General features: G+C 40.1%; 1 protein-coding gene across 1 annotated transcript in view; it reads right to left on the minus strand.

Annotated features, from left to right (window-relative positions):
* Nucleotides 1-14,537, minus strand: part of slc7a10a (solute carrier family 7 member 10a) — a 23,813-nt gene extending 9,276 nt beyond the window's left edge. The window contains exons 1-3 of the mRNA XM_034571080.1: nucleotides 14,390-14,537; nucleotides 7,053-7,257; nucleotides 5,544-5,695 (exon numbers count right to left, since the gene is read on the minus strand). Coding sequence (XP_034426971.1) covers nucleotides 5,544-5,695; nucleotides 7,053-7,257; nucleotides 14,390-14,501 — 469 coding nt within the window. The 5' untranslated portion in view covers nucleotides 14,502-14,537. The remainder of the gene's footprint in view (nucleotides 1-5,543; nucleotides 5,696-7,052; nucleotides 7,258-14,389) is intronic.
* Nucleotides 14,538-17,604: the final 3,067 nt, after the last annotated feature.

Here is a 17,604-nt window from a genome sequence, read left to right on the forward strand (position 1 = left end):
CCTTGGCCTTTATCCACTTAGTGATCATTGCCTGTGTTTCACATTAACTCAGAATAGTGTGGCACTTCAAAACAAGAGCTAGAGATAAGGATTGAATTGTGTGGGTCACTAAGATTGTCGAGACTCTCGTCGTTCTTTGCCCCGTCCCTTGTCTCTGATCTCTTCATCTTGATCTTTTGTCTTGTTTCTCTCCTCTATATCTTATTTAAACTGTACTTCTTACCTTCTCCCCTGGCGTCTCATTTCTGTTTGGTTTTACTCACAAGCGCAGTCTCCTGCAAGAGTAGCACAGCAGTGTGTGTGCGCATGTATATGGGCATATATGGGCAGGGGTGTTATCAACCATGTCATCCATCAACGAGGCAAGGTTGCCCTCCTACCACAGAAATCCGAACAAACTGCTTCCGCTGGCACGGACACACTCACATACACACGTGAATTTTTGGCAGGAGGATTTCGTGGCACTGGGCAGAGCTTTCTCCTGCCCACAACACCACAGTGTTTTATAGTCAATTACCCTTGGGGTGTTACACGCATTTCCGTTCCTGTGTTTCAGTGAAACACCCCCCATCTCCCCCAGCTTCCCTCTGTGTTAACCCTGACAGGAAGGAGGTGCCAGCTGTCTTTGAAAGTGACAGCGCAGGTAAATCTGTGTCCTGCTGTCACAACTTCTATTGAAGGCTGCCTCAGCACTAGAATACTAAACTTATTACTGCTTTAACTTTTAATGGATTCTGATCCAAACTCTGCAGATTTATCAGGGGGCCTCAACCTCAGGAACACCTCCTCCTGGTCACTGGAATCACTGAACTAGCAATAACCTCCCAATCCTGTCGGCCGACCATAAGATATCTGACCCCAGAATCCCTGCAGACTACTCTACATACACAGAATTTCGTTTGGGTGAAATACACATAGAGACATACTGACGATGACGGCATAGTACAGTTAGCTATGCAGAGTAGTAGTGTATAAAAGGAAAGCTGCATCAAGTCATTACTGTTCATCTTTGTACATGTGAACTCCCAAAGCTAAGAGGTCTGCACAGACCCACTGACATATGAGACAACACATAGTTGTGTCACATGTTAATATGTGAACTTGATTGTCTGTTGACCTGTGAGTTCATTTGTGGTTTTGCACAGTTTTGCTCTGGGGCAACAACTACACTTGTATCAGCTTGCTGCAACAGCCAAAATATTTTGAGAATTCCTGGATGACAGGACAGGAGTTCTTTTTCTCTTGTGTAGTTCTCACTGAGTTGTGTGTAGACATGTTTTTGTTAAAGTCAGAAACCACAGGGACATTGTTCTTTCCTTTAGATGGCAGTTTTTTGTTACTGTGCTGCATTTACATTTTATTGTCTTTGTGTCTTCAACAGAGAAGATGCTATGTATTTTTTTTTATTTTTCATTCATTTTCATGTTGGAGATATAATCACCTTTTCCCTTCATTTATGTTTAATGCATTAGAATCAGTGTTGCCAGATGGGAAAAATTTAAGTATGGGGAAACTTATCGTTAGTGACCAGAGTAGGGATGGGAGGCTCAATACCGACGATTCCGAAGCGATTTACTATGCTTTTCAAGGCACAAGGCTCTAATTTTGAAACATGAGACAGTACAATTCTGTACTACTGACTGAGTGAGTGCTGCTGACACCACTCACACCGGCACATTCATCATCAGAAGCATGATTGGCTGAAAAGACTTCACGTGACAAGAGATGTGTAAATACAGACGTAGGGGTCCATATGCACGTTCATCACAACATGCATGAACTGCTGGAAAGACGTCACAAGAGAAGAGATGCGTAAACACAGACGTGATCCATATTTTGTTATCCAGATTACAACTGAAAATACTTTCCAGTGTGGGTCACATGGGTCTCAGGGTTACAGTACCAACCAAGAACCACAACCTGCCCTGTTCATGAACAGCTGTGACCTTTGTTGCATGCCACTCTCTGTCTCTACAACTCTGCCATAACTAGAATACAAATGATTGAAATTCAAATTAGGTTCGAATGATTGCTCTGAATCATCAGGATTTTTATTCAACAAATTAAAATGAAATGGAAAGGGCAGTTTGAATATTTATTTGAATAATGGTATAATTTCTTAGGCTTGTTTTTGTGGAATGTAACATCTGGTCAGCTGAAACATATTATTCCTTCTCTTTCTTCCTCTGCTGCACCAGCGAACTGATGTGGCAGACACACATGTGGTGACTAAAATTGGCACCATGCTGTGCTGGAATGAACAGCAGAAGCTGATACTGTTGTTTCTCCTCAGAATAAGTGAGTTGGGATGTGTAATCGATGCATGGATCACTGAGACTATACATTATAGTGTCCATAGCTGGTGTGTGGAGTGCTGTCTTGTTTGTGATCTAGGCTGACTCACATTCATAGACCCTTAGCTGGGAAAATCTCAGTTGACTCTACAGGGGCCTCAGTAAGACTCAGCAGTGCAGTTAACATTTAATCCACTTAATCTCCCTGAGTGTTTCAGAAAATCTGTCAACACAGAGCTGAGAAGTGTTGACAATTTATACTTGAAAGCCGAGACATTTCTTTCCTAAAGTCACGTAACACTGATCTCAGTAAGCACATAATACTTTCTGAAACAACATAACACTCAAGAATGTTATACAACTATATAAATGTATTTTTAGTTGCAGTCTGATGTTGTTAAAAGTAGAGGTTATAGCAAGTCAGCTGTTAATGGGGCTGTGTATGCTATGTACTGGATTTTCCCTCGCAGAGGCTGGTTATCCAGTACGGCACTGACACTATGGGAATGTCAGTATTTTTGTATATAAATGGAGAAATGTGCATTTTCTTTCTCTTCTTAGTTAAGGCTAATTGTGATTCCCTGATTGTGTATCTGTATCAGTATAAGTCATAAGTAGTATGTTATAAAATACGTTATTCCTTATCTATTTGTCAGAAGATGGTGTATGGTTTATGTTTGAAGCATTTAAGATAAGCACATATGCAAAGTGTCTCATTGCATCCAGAGCTGTAAACCTAAGGCTAAAAGAATGTGTGACTTTTGAATGAAAATAGAAATCCATCCTCTGCTCTAAGTAATTGCTGAAGGTGGCGATTATAACAATCATCCCCACATGTGCAATGATAGCATGGAGAGCTAACTAACAGTCTATTATCTTCACCAGCAGCGTATAGAGGTCTCACCTACACCAATGTTTGATGTTTTAGGATGTTGGAGCAACAGTTTGGAAAGACATTTTAACATATATTTCTCTTATCATCCATGATTCTTGTGGTGCTCACAGAAGTATCCTCTCCATCTGATCAGAATCTGACACTTCTGATGCTCAAGTTGCTGATAAAGCTTCAGACATGCATACAGAAGCTCATTCAACTACAGACAGCTGACTACAATGTCCCTGAGTCCCTATCGCTCTGAAGTGTGATGCTGTGGTCCAGAGAGGAGGATGGGGGGTGGTACCAAGCAGCCAATAGGGATATACCAAACAGGCAACCAGCATGTCATCTGGCCAATTGGAGTCCCCATCTTTGATTTGCAAGGTGTCCTGCCCATATCCTGTTTCCATGGTGCTCAGTGACAGGAGCATCACGAAAACCACTCTGAAACAATGCACAATGGCGTAGACACACCCTCTCATTAGCGGCGTCCTCAAAGGCTGGCACCATTATGTAGTCTGACTCTGATACTGACACACGGGCACACACGTGTGCAGTCACACACACAAACTGGTACAACACACAATCAAACTCACAGAGGGGGCGACTGGCCTAACTAAGCAGCAGTTGTAACATTCTGTCGCTAAAAATAGTTGAGGTGTGCTCTGTTAATGCTAAAGCTAGCCTGACACATGCACACACTCTCATGCACAGATTGCTAAGCCTTTCCTGTCCATACCTTTATGCATCCAGAGCAAACAAGACCAAACTGGCTGGCATGTCGCCCACATACGTGCACAGACTGCTTTTGCCATTAGCTATTTTGGTACATAATGCTGTTCTCCAACATTTCAAGGGAAGGTGTTGATCAGAGACTGAAATTGAGCACAACGTTTGTTGAGGAATTCTCAAATGACAATAGCGGCCGTCAGCATACAGCCTCGTAATATATTCAAGCCATGACAAGAAAGTAGCTGGACTTGTCCTGTACAGTTTAATTTACCCTTCTCTTTGATTTATATCTATAGAGCCAGTTGGGAACAGGATTGTCTCGCTTGTTTGCTGAGCACTTATTGAAATAAGTATTTCTTCAATCAAATGCAAACAAAAATGCATTTTTTTGTCTTCACGTTAGTAAATCCTGGCAGCACACAGTACAGTTTACTTTCATCCACTGAACCAGAGAAAGTGGGAACAAAGAGGAAAGTTAAAGCTGTTTGTTAATATTTGTTGAGATTGTTTATGTGTAATGTAGTTATATATTAAGAATATTAATGGCTTTATATATTCTAAAAATTAAGCACTTTATTTTAAGATGCCTATTTCAAAAGCTCTTTATTTTGTTTTTAGATGCAAACCTTATTTTACTTGAAACAAGAAAAGAAAAAAAAAAATTCATTCTTATTTTATTATGACAGTACCCTCCAGTTCGAAGTGAAAATAAATAATAAACATTGTTGAAATATTTTGAATTGTACTTTCTTTATTTAGTTTGACAGTCAGTTTTTGACTTCATACAGACGTTGATACAACTACTAGGCTACTTTAAAATAAATGGCACTGAATCATATTGAAGTTAGACATTATGGTGTTTCAGATCCTTTGCTTGAGGAAATTCTCTCTAACTGGACCTCTTTGAATTTTAACTGAATACCCCTGAGCTGAGTTTATCATTTATTTTGTTGTTGGACAGCTTAATGTAGATATATATATTCATTTTACTTTAATGGAACATCTCTTGCACAAATTTTATTTTGGAGACATTTTGTATGGGACTGTAAAAGGCAGATTAGCAGTTCAGACTGGGCTATTTTTTGTAGTGGAATAATGCCTTGCAGTGCATACTTAGTTTTTTGTTTGGGAAAGGCTGAAAATGCTACTTAAGTGAGATTTAACATGTAATATGTAATGTTGCATAGAATTTAAAGTGCACTCGGTAATATGTTAATGTCACAAAATGACTGAATACCTTTCTATAGCCCCACAATGAAAGAATCCTGCCAATGTTTGTTGTAATTGGAGCAAACAATTCTGTATCGAAAAATCACTCTGTGGCATCTGACTTAACATTTAATGCAAAGAAGCATCCAGTATTTCTTAGCCTGTGCCATGGAAATACCCTCTTCTGCATTGGACTCCATGTGTTTTAAGTTTGTTTGTTTGTTTAGGATCGACAGAATAACTATTTGATTAGTATAAGTTACAATGACTGAACATTAAGAAATTAGTGCCACGTACATAGACTGGAGCTTCATCAATCGAATATCTGAGGAAAATATAATAAAAACACAAACTTCATAGACTAAACAAAATAACTAATGAATTATGACTCAAACTCATCTGGACTAAAAGACGTTTTGTTTGTGACTCACAGATACAGATGGTGGCGAGGAGTCTGGTGGCGATGTATGGAGGCAGGCAGTCCTGGAAGGCTGGCTGCAAGACGTAATTGGAGAAGGTGAGTGCGATGACAGCCAGTGTGGTCGGATACATGATGAGGACGGCACTCCATAACAACAGGAAGCTGCAAGACAAAGAGACAAGGTTAATGCCCTATCTCATGTTAAAGTGAAAAAAATGATCCTGGATCGGCACATTTATCTTGATTGGCTGCAAAATTCTATGGGTTCTTCCTTGGGTTGTGCCCTATCCCTCCACACAATTTCATGGAAATTGGTCAGCAGTTTTTGAGATATCCTGCTAATTAACAGACAAATGGAAATTAAAAACATAACCTTCTTGGCAGAGGTGATGCGATATTTTATACATAAAGATTTATAAGGAGAAGATGCAGCTACAAGGTGTTGTGTGTCGACTGTTAATGTGACAAGGAAAGAGGCCTCCCTGTCCCCTACATCCTGATTTCACACACACTTGGACTGAGCCCTGTCATTACAACCACAGTTTCCTGCTTTTCATTTCTGTACAGCATTGCAGCAATCAGGCCTTGCTGACTTGCTTAAGCGTATCCTTGCATTAGTTATTGGAGAAGTGACATGAGGAGACACTGGCACTCTTTAGCTGGTGGAAACTGTAGGAACCAGAATGTATGCCTCACCTTGCTGTGAATGACTCTGCAACTGTTGAGCTCTCCTGTGGATTTTTGTCAGATTTCCTTCTTCTTTTTCTCATTTTGTTTATTTATTTAATTGGAATATTGCTCATTAATCAACAGACAAAATACTGTAAATGAGCCAATGTTAGCTGTATGGGCTAATTGTATCTGTGGTCCCTAGCCAGTTACTAAGCAAACCGGAATAAAATGAAATGCCCCTTTTGTGGAATATAGTTATGGATAATCCAGAGCTAATATTAAATATTTATTTGTTTTGCTACATTTAGGGGTATAATTAAACTTGAGCATTTAAAACTGATTCCTTTATTGATAGGAGAGAGGAATTTAAGCTTGAACAGGGGAAAGAGAGTGCGGAGGACATGCAGCAAACGTTCTGGGTAAGAACCGAACCTGCGGTTGCTGCATGGGACTCAAGCCTCCGTACATGGTGAGGTTATTTTTGATCTGTTGTGGTGGCTGTTGCTTGCCAGGTTTATAGGTGGCCTTATTGTGCACGTGCAAATGAGTGAGCTAGACAAGGGCACAGAGGACCAAAGAGGCTCCTCCACAGGCATGCATGGTGCTGGACATGCTTGACCTTAGCAGATTTGTAATAACACTATGATCAGCTGACATGTCACATGTCAACATGAAAGTCACAAGACCTTCAGAGGTGATTAGTTGCTGTCCTATTAAACCAAACCTCAAATTTATGGACCCTGGACTGTTGAAGCATGTCCGTAACATGTTAGCTCAACTTCTAGAGACTTAAAAAAGCCAACATTAAACTTATTTGTTTAAAGAAAAAGAAAACAACAGTGCTTACCCAACAAGCCCTCCAAAGATCTCTGTCACATATGAATAGTCTCCTCCAGACTTCGGGATGGTGACACCCAGCTCAGCATAGCACATGGACCCAAGGGCACAGATCCCCCCTCCACAAACCCAGACGATGAGTGACAACCCCACTGAGCCGGCATGTTCCAACACTCCTTTAGGTGAGATGAATATACCAGAGCCAATGATGTTCCCTGAGTAGAAAAGCAAATATTAACATTATTTACAAAGTGTGCCCGAGGTTACACAAAATGCTACCACACTTGGAACGTTAAAGGTATAGTTCAGCCAGAAATGGAAATTTACTCATTATCTACTCAGTATCTGTTTTAAAGTGAAAATGCACTTTAAATGCACCTCGTCCGAAGACATTTAGGCATAAAACATGGTGTAAATGACCTCGTTTCGAGTCGAATATGAATGTCGTGGCTTGCGGACACTTGGATGACACCACAGGAGCAGTATGGAGGCATGTTATGGTTTTCTGTTTTATTACGTCTTAGGAGTGACTCATTATTTACTTCAATTCTATCGGATTCGGCTCTAACAAAGTTTACCACTGAGACTTCAGAAGTGTTTTGTGGACTAAAACACCTCACCCACCCGTCCATCGGCATAGGGGTGAGTAGATAATGAGTGAATTTTCATTTTGGGATTAACTATTCCTTTAGATAACATTTGCTCTCTCAGACTTATGTTTCTAACTGAGTTAAAAAATCCCTTGTTATATCTGAGGCTTTTCAATCGACCATTTCGAGGATGAAAAGGATGAAAACTAAAACTTGGTTGTACAAAGAAAAAACAAAACAGCCAAGAAATCCCAAAAGGCTTATTAAAACATCCCAGCCATGTAAAATAGGTCTCTAAGGATTCATTTCAGCTGGCTTTTGTTTAATTTAGTGACTTCATTAAAACAACACCTTAAATCAACAATATATATCTGCGTTGTGTGAGACTGGTTTCAACAGTTTGGGTTTTATTATATTTGATAAACTAAATATATGGCTGACAGTCACAAACACTAAATGTAACAGCAGAACAGGTAACATATTTAGATACACATCAGTAAGTAAGGTAAGAGGTTTTTGTGAAGACTCTCTGTTACCAAGGTCATTGTAATCCAAGAATAGTAGAATTGAGAGCAGCTTGATTTAGTTGTGTTGTAGAAACTTGAGGATGTCTTGAGCACCACCCTCAGTCTTTTAGTTCTGACTGACTGGTGGGAAGTTTCAGGGGTTGTGGTTAAGGCCATTGATTTCATTTTGTCCGCAAAACACACACCTCACACCCAGAAAAGCCATCTAGTCTATATAGGACAGTGAGGAATGCAGACACTTATGTATCAGTGAAACTTAACATCCATTACAAAAATACATGGCTCAACACCGGAGGGTCAAGTCCTCAGGTTAAGACAAAGTTTACTTACACATGAAGGAAAAATGCCGCTGCTGCAACAACATTAACATATCTTGCATAGAGAGGGCAGGTGGTTTGAAACTGGAGTAAAGAGACTATCCCTTGACAGAGGAGGATGTCTACAACACAACTTACCCCCCCCCGCCTACAAAGCACACCTTCTTCCCAGGAGATTTAACAACCATTCAAACCTGACCCTCTGTGACTCACAAAACAGCAGTTGTTTATACCTGCTCTCAGGTGACTCCACTGACTATACCTGTTGTTGCAACAGCCAGTAGCATTGATGAACAGTGACATCACTGACATTGATAGAAGTTAAATAGCTGGTACTCCCCACTGGCCAGTCAGAACTGAAAAAGCCTCTTGATGAGAGATGAAACGTCTTCCTATATCTAAATCAAGTGCAATCTCTCTTAATTCCTTTTTCTAATATAGGGTGCAAGAGGAACAACAATAGAAAGAACAAGGCTTAAACAACCATAAGGAGTAAAGGGTTGAATGTAAAGATGTTTTGTCAAACATCATCTGATGCACAGCCTAGTCTGAGTAGACTGAAGCTCTGGTCTGTCCCCTCAGTGTTTCATTATAGCAAAACAGTCGACTGCAGGACTTCTTGTTTAACTATTTCCATTCTGTCGTCAGATTGTTTTCATATAAAATACATTCAGTATAATCATAATAAAAATAGACAGTACAGAGCGCTATTAGCTGATTGTTTTACGTTTTGTATAACGTTCCGTTACACGTTTAATCTTCACTGAAGAGAACTATGCCTTTACAACAATTTAAATAGAAAAAATAAATAAATACTTGATTAGAAAGTGAGGAAGGGGAGAAGTGAAAAGTGACCTATGATGTAAATACTCAACACATGGCAATGATTACTTAGATAATGTATTCAATCCCTTATGACAGGAATGTATGGGCTTGATATTTTATAGTTTGAACATAAACTTTATGATGAATAACTAATAATAATATGAATAATACTTAACAACCAAAATATAGAACTTGAATTAAGTAAATAAACATTTTTGTCTGCATTTTTTCTGTAAAATAAGTTTCATTATGGCAAAAGTAACAAAGATATCAGTATTTCTAGTGTTGATACCCATTCAAAGCACACACACACACACACACACACACACACACACACACACACACACACACACACAGTGCATTAATGTGGAGCACTTTCTCTATTAAATACATCTATCATACACTGCCAGCACAAACGTCAGGGGCAATTTGGGGTTCAGGATCTTGCCCACCGACACTTGACACTTCAGCACGCAGAATGGGGGAGACAGGGATCGAACCGCTTTCCTTCTGGAAGGTGGACGACCCGCTCTCCTCCTTAGCCACAGCCACACAAATCTTGCTTTAGTAAATACAGTCATCATTGAAGGAAATCAGTACATTTGAACTTGTTAAGCTACTTGTATAACAACGCATATAAATTATGTATGGTCTGTTATGACAGTAGACATATTTTTAAATGGAGCTGGTCAAGCCAATTAGGCCTTGTGACATGGTGGAAACATGACTCACTAGGTCCCTGCTCAGCTGTCCCCCAATCTGGTGTAAAGAGATGTTCCGTAATGGCTCAGTTGGCTAAGAGACAGACTAATAAGTGGCCATGTCATGCACTCTAATCCATCCTGGCTCTCATTTTTCAACACCATCTTGAGGGGAAAAAAAGATGAAACAAAAACTAACACATTAGCAGCTGTCCAAGCAAAAAATGTTTTGCACAGTCTTGCATGTTTTTCCCCTCGTTGCCGGACATTAGGACAAAAGGGGCCAAACAAAAAATTAAATATATATCCGTCCAATATAACAGCTTAAGTGGATTTTAAAACCCAGTGGGGCACACTCCCTGTCAGAACAGCTCTGAGTGCTTTCTAATGATGCAGAGCAAGAGAGGGGGTCTGAACAGTGCATTTATCACTGTCAGATTTGATTGTGGAGGCCGTGGTGAGATGCAGAGCAGTTACATAATGCCTGTGTTGTGTTTGTTATGTCATAAAGTTTGGCATCATAGCTGAAAGCATGAGTCAGAGTCCTACTGACCCTCTCAGCCTCCCTGCACTGGCGAGGTAATGTTCATGGAGAAGGGTAAAAAATCACCCAATCAGCCCTCTGTGCGAAAGTAAAACTAAACTACAGAAACGTATGGTAATAGGTGCAGTAACTTTTTTCCTCTTCACAGATCTGATATATTTACCATTATGTCACACTTAATTCACGCATTCATTTGTTCTTTACCTAATCTACCAGTTCTCCATTCATGCACTTCCACTATTTTTTGGAAAAAAATAAATATACTTTATTGTCCCATAGGGAAATTTGTCTTGGGCCAAAGTGCTACAGCAGCTGCAGAAGACTACATTGTACAACAAACAACAACAACAACAAACTGTACACAAGGACATATCACGCAAGACCCAGAATAATAATGCAGAATAAAAGTGAGTTGAATATTGCACCTGCCCTAAAAACACTTAAAATGATAAAACACTAAAAGGATATAACAAGACAAGCAAGATGAAAAACAGAGACTGGCTTTAAAACTTAAAAACCAAAGTGTGAAATGTGCTAGACAAAAGTATGTTCACACTGACAAGTATGCCAACATTGCAGTGCACTATAAGTACCTGGATGTGGACTCAAAACGCTCAAAAAGATGCTTCTCATTCTCAACAGTCGCCATATACGTTGTGGAAGGGAAGGACCACCAACATATTTTCAAATATGTGAAAATGGCAGCCGAGTGAAGAGGTCAGGTGGTGGTTTAAAGGGATAGTTCAAAGAAAAATGAAAATTCACTCATTATCCAATAACCACTATTCTCTGTATATATATATATATATATACACAGTCATTATTTCCGGTGGGTGCATAGTGGCTGTGATTGATTTGGAACGCTTCGCTGTTGGAATATACACACTGTGCCAGAGAGTACACAGTGTACAGAAACCAATTTGAGACACAGAATAACTCTCCTGCCATTTCAGACACTGCCACTGCCCTTCAGTAGCACTGACTTTCCTAAAAAAACACCTGACTCTTCCCCACCCACCTACTCACCTATTCCTTATTCTCTTATCAGCTCTTTGTTTTTACACTCATTCCCTGCTAGATTGTGTGTTGTTTATTCCAGCCGTAGGTTTCCAACCTTTCTTGCCTGTTTTGCCTGCAAGTCTGTTTTTTTGATTTAGGATTTGCATATACTCACTTGAACTGGTTAATCTACCTGCCTGTTAGCGGCTTACCCTTACTTCTATTTGCACATTGGTGATTCAGCTTGCCAAGCTTTAGTTAGGATGAACAGTTTTGAATCTGTCATGCTTCAAGTCCTCTGAAATCATACACTTCAGCTTCACCATTCCACCTTACCAGAGTGAGGCTGTGTGTAGGCCGTCTCTGGTTGCATCACTCAAGTTGTTGGTGTGCACTAGCCGAACACATGTGACTCCATTTCAGAGAAGTCTTGGCAAGTGGTCAATATTAAGCTGAGTGATTTGATCATTCATTTCACTGTTGCAATCATAAAATAGACCAACTAGACTTCATAACCATTGAAGCTCTCTGACTGTGGGTGTCCTGTACGTTGAGAGTGGAGCAAAAGAATTGTACATCTACAGTTTCTATCAAAGCACAATAGGCATTAAGATAAAATGATAATGTTACATTGACCCTGTTGCCTTTTCCTTTGTAAATCTCTCTGAATGTAACAGATTGTGCTTTATGTTGTACCTACTGAGATCTCATGTAAGGTGTTTGTTACTTGTAATAATGAACCTGTTTTGTTTTTATATTCATACATTAAAACAAAAAGAAAACTACTGTGGAATCCACCAGTTCTACAGTCTATAATGTCCATAATCTGGCTTCATATTCTATTTATCTTGGTTTGTTGTGCTATCCCTTTGATTTGGAGAAGTGCGCCTACTCTTGGTTTACAATCTTATCATTCGGTGGCTATCTGCAGAGGCACAGCGGAGACTTATTGAAGTCATGGGAATACTGTACGTTTTAAGTGGCACATTCCTAATGCCTCATGATACCAAGCTTGCACCAAAGGCATACAATTAAAGTCAGTCTTATGACTCTGCTGGCTCTGTTGTGTGACCAATCTTTAAGGCTGATGAATGACCACCTCAAGTCAAAAACATGAGCTCACATTTCAAGATAAGTTGTAAGTTCAGAGTTAAGAGCTATTGTGAGGGATGTCAGGGTGCGAGGCTATCTCTTCATCCACTCTCTCATTCATTCAGTCTTCCAAATGCATCACCAATGACGAAACGGCAATTCAAACATTCACAATCAGTAGGAGTTCAACTGAATTAACTCACGTGCTGCAGATGCAGCCTGTTGAGCAGTTAATATAAGGGATGGGATGTGATAGAGAAGCGATATAGAATGCGTATGTATGGGTGAACTCATTGTGTAAAGTGCTTTAAATGGCTGTTAAGACTAAAGCACCATATAAGTGCCTTTTATTCACCATTTACTGTGTCAATCATGCAACTGTTATTTAAGTTAGGGCCAGCTGTATATTTTTATATACAATACGTTGTCTTTCAAATACATGTGTCTCGTGACTATTTTTGTCCAATCGTGCCTGCAGTGAAAGTTAGGCCAGTATAATTAACTCAAGATGTACAATAAAACCCTGAGAATGAAGAAAGCCCCCAGGCACATTCAAGACAGCAGTGTTGGAACATTTGGGGTTATTTCCATCGTGCAAAAATTAATCAAGGTCTTAATCTAACTGTGGTTTTGGAGAATTTTCAGACAATGTATTAATGTAAATAAGATAACAAAGGTTAAAGGGCACAATGCTGATTTCTGAACAGCAGTGTTACCCTACTCTACAAGGTGCGGTTAACAATCCCTGCTGTACAATAACAAAGAAGTGAGATAAAGTATTTTAACCCAAGAACAGACTAAAATAACTTCATGACAGCCTTCATGTCCTTTCATTAAGTCAGTAGCGTGTCCTCCCCCTGCCTCCAGAAATAGAAGCTAGATATTGTATGCATCCAGACCCAGACCGCTTATCAGCTGCTGCTTTAAGGAGGCCTCTGAATCAATGTCACATTATAATAACACACAAAGAATAACCGGTAGATTTACTGCTGTAGCTGAAGTTGTTTACAATGAATACTGTTGTGGCATCGTTCAATACGTCCAGTTCCCTCCAGATATTTTGCACAGTTTACAACTTCCTGCTTCAAACAGACATTTTTTACATTGACTGTTTTGCAGTAAAAGTAAATTTATGGTATAGGCTGGTCATAGCTTGTCACTGCATGGAACAGCATTATCCTTGCTCTATCCGGTGAGACTACTCGGGAAATCGAACCCCTAACCCTGACAAAGTTCGAGCGTTAACTCAGCTCTGGCACAGAACCACACGGAGGATCTGCTTTTTGCGTTTCAAGCTGAATGTAGGAAGATCCAGCCACGTAAGCATGCCCATTTTCAGAATATCACCGAATGATGCAACCATTTCCACATATGAACAGCAGCCAGGAGTCCGGACTGGATCCAGACATCAGAGGAGGAGCATCCGTGCGTAAAATCGACCCTCGGTGCGTATTTTGGCGGATTAAGTGCCATAATTCCACGTATCATTCAGAAACTACACAGGGACACCGCAGGGACATCCACTCGGTGTCCTAACAGTAGCTCAGGACCAGAACTAAACCTGAACCCGCTGAGGAAGACTTGTTTTGTGCCAATACATTGTAACTTCAACTACAAAGCAACAGCTGCACATCCGCCACGTTACAGTAGTTCTTTCCCCTCAGACACGCGTCTCTGTTAACTTCTCCCTCACTGTATCCACCCGCTCTGCACCAATAGCTCTACTGCACACAAAGGCTGTCAGACACTCACCGATGATAATAGCGCAAGCGCTCAAAAGTCCAATTTCTTTCTTCAGAGTCACTCTGTCGCTCTTGGACGAGTTTTTATCCCTCTTCTCTGTCTCGTTCTCGTTGTCCTCCATCTCCTCCGCCTTGCAAATGTGCCTTCTGCCCGCCTCGGTCCGGTCCAGATACTGTACACTGAACCAGGCTCCGCTCTCTGGGTCGACCCTACAACATCGTACTGATGAACGGAGGAGGACATGCGCATGCGCACGACGCTCCACTCGAGCTGCTACCTGGCGTCAGGTAAACTGATGAACTACTCACTCGACACTAGTTGTGTAGATGTAATGTATTTTACCAAGGTGCAGTGAACGTTGTCCCTTTTAGGCAACAGATGTTTATTCAACCACTTTTTATATTTTACACAAATAGAAATATATCTGAAATATAAATATTCAATATTATGATTTTAGTTTTTTGTTTTTTTAACTCAACCAGCTGAACTTTAAACACACATTTAAAAATCAACGGATTGGTCCTCCTTCTCCCGTTCTAAATGTGTACAGACAGGATTCAGTCGAGTGTGTTTTCATTGTGTGCTGCTGTAATCTGAGCCTCTGCTCATTCTTTTGAAGTGGGGGTCGACAGAGTACTGTTCCACACAGACCAGTTCAGTCAGTACTGTAGATTTTAGATGTTAGTTGCCAAGAACATAATATTACATTACTTATCACTCAGATTATGTGGCATACATGATTTATAGGCTGTGTGAGCTAGTTGGAATAGATAGAAACCAAGCTGTGCTTTGAGCTAAATACATCAGAATGCTAAAATGTACTAATAAGCAGGGGTGTAATTCGCAGGAGGGGACATGGCCCTTTTTCAGAAGGCAGATCTTTCTTCTTTTTCGATTACTCTGTACGTAACTGTTACATGTAACTCAGCATGTGCATTATCATGGGCATGTGTTTTTGCTCTCTCCCTCTCTCTGGTGCCCTCACTCTCTTCTCTACCTGTTTCTCTTCAGGAGTAGAGCAGCACCTGAAATCCATCATGAAATCCAGTCAGAGAAGTGGAGGGCTGAGGGGCATGGAGAGCATAGCAGCCTAACAGCCAAATACACTACTTCACTGGGAGCTGTTCTCCCAGTTCTGTCCTGAGTTCAGATTCTTCTACTCCCAGCATGGTTTCAGGGTGTTGGGATTTGTTCATTTTGTTAATTATTTTTCTTATTTGTCGGGTTGGAGATCCTTTTCTTTCAATCTTTTTGGCTGGGATCTCCAACCCATATGCTTCTTGTACACCAAACCGCTCTCTCTCTCTCTCTCTCTCTCTATATATATATATATATATATATATATATATATATATATATATATATAGATATAGGTTTTAGGGGCTCTAATGAGTAGGGGATTCATTTACAGATTTACACTGCCACTTGATGATACCACAATGGACAACCAAGGACTGCATTTCCAAGACAAGACTGATGACAACGAGAGTGTGAGCACTGAATGTGGATTCAGGTTTGTTAGTTTGATGTAAAAAATTGTTATGGTGTCTTTAATTGCATTGTAAAGTTACATTTTTTGTGGTAAGATCAATTTTCTTTTAACTTTTTAATCTAGAAAGAGCCCATTTACCATTTACCATGCTCTGGCTTCCTCCCACAGTCCAAACACATCCAGATTAGGTTGATCGGTGAATCTAATTTTTGAATGGCAATGTCAATATCAAGTGGCAACCTACCATGACATCACCCATTTACTTTTAAACCATCACTTGAGTTTTGCATTTTGTCCAGCGTCATCTTTGTTCTTTGAAACCAGCAGTAACCATATTTGGAGGAGTTAGGGGTGGAGCCTGACGACGCCCACCTTCACCTGCAACTTGAACCCATTGGAGGGTTTTTGCTGTCAATCACACAGTATCCATGCCACAATGCATTCAATGCATTATCGTCTATTTTTCCCCAAGTGGGACCATAGCATCCAAAATAAACATGATGCTAACAGGATTTGAAACTAGTGATTGTGACAATAAACAGGTTTCAGGCACTTCACTTTTTTTAATTTAGCAGTCTAGTCTCTTGCTTTGTGCGCAGCCCAGGGGTTGTTATCAGGTCTTTGCTCAGCTTTCTTCCTCATACCAATAAGTCAAGGGTGTAATTATATACTCTGCAGTGTATTTGTTTTCAATGATGACTTCCTGTTTTTTTTATTATGCCAGTGAACATGTGCTCACACACAGACACAGGCACACACAGAAACTCAGACAAGTATTGTATTGTCAACCATTTGGAGTCAGAGTCTGCGCAGTAGTGATCGGGGATGGAGCAGCAGTATCGAGGTCCCGCCACTACAAGCCCATGACCAGTCTCAGTTAACAATCATCCCGTTTTAAATAATAAAATAACTAATTGAAACAGGCATAAAATAATTGTTCATTAATCGTAATTGAGATAAAAGTTTAAAATAATCGTGATATTGTAGTGAGGGAGAAACTGTTGTAGACACAGCAGCAAAATGGTCAGATATTTTAAGTTCTGGTCAGTGTGGAAAAACAATATGCAGATTTTTTGTGATAATTTTAAATAAATTGGACTTTGAGACCAAATGCAGGAAGTTGAGACAACATTAAACAATAAAAGAAGAAAAGGAGGGAAGGACTTGCTGGTCTCTCCAGAAACGGAGGTGGTCAGACTCACAGGAATGCTTGCACTCTTCGCCTCCGACGATATAATGGTTGGACGATGGAGGACAATCATTCGGTACATTAAAATTGTAAAAATGTTGAGTACTGCACCTAAAGTTAGTTGGTTGGTTGGATCAAATGTAAATATTGTCACAAAGACATGAACCCTTTTAGGTGTGAAATTGGCCTTAATGACTTTGGGGATGCCTTGACTTTTTCTCTCGCGCCACCATGAGGTTGACATTTGTGGTTTTGCGTCAAAAGTCTCAACAACTATTGGGTTAGAATCTTAGTTTGAATTAGGTGCATGAAGTCTTACCAGTTTACCATATATTTAACTGAAAGCTTTCTAGTTTTAATTTTGCAGAATGGCAGATAAAACCTGGTGGGGAATGTAAAGAAACCACCTCCTTCCAGTTTCTCTTCTAGTAATGTGTCTACAGCCAGAAACACAAACACACCCACACCACTTCATCTACAGCTTAAAGAGTTAAGGTGTCAAGTTGCGGGAGGCGATTGCTAACGAATGCACAATTAACTTGG

This window comes from Hippoglossus hippoglossus, chromosome 3 (genome assembly GCF_009819705.1).
Source record: "Hippoglossus hippoglossus isolate fHipHip1 chromosome 3, fHipHip1.pri, whole genome shotgun sequence".
Classification (NCBI taxonomy): Eukaryota; Metazoa; Chordata; class Actinopteri; order Pleuronectiformes; family Pleuronectidae; genus Hippoglossus; species Hippoglossus hippoglossus.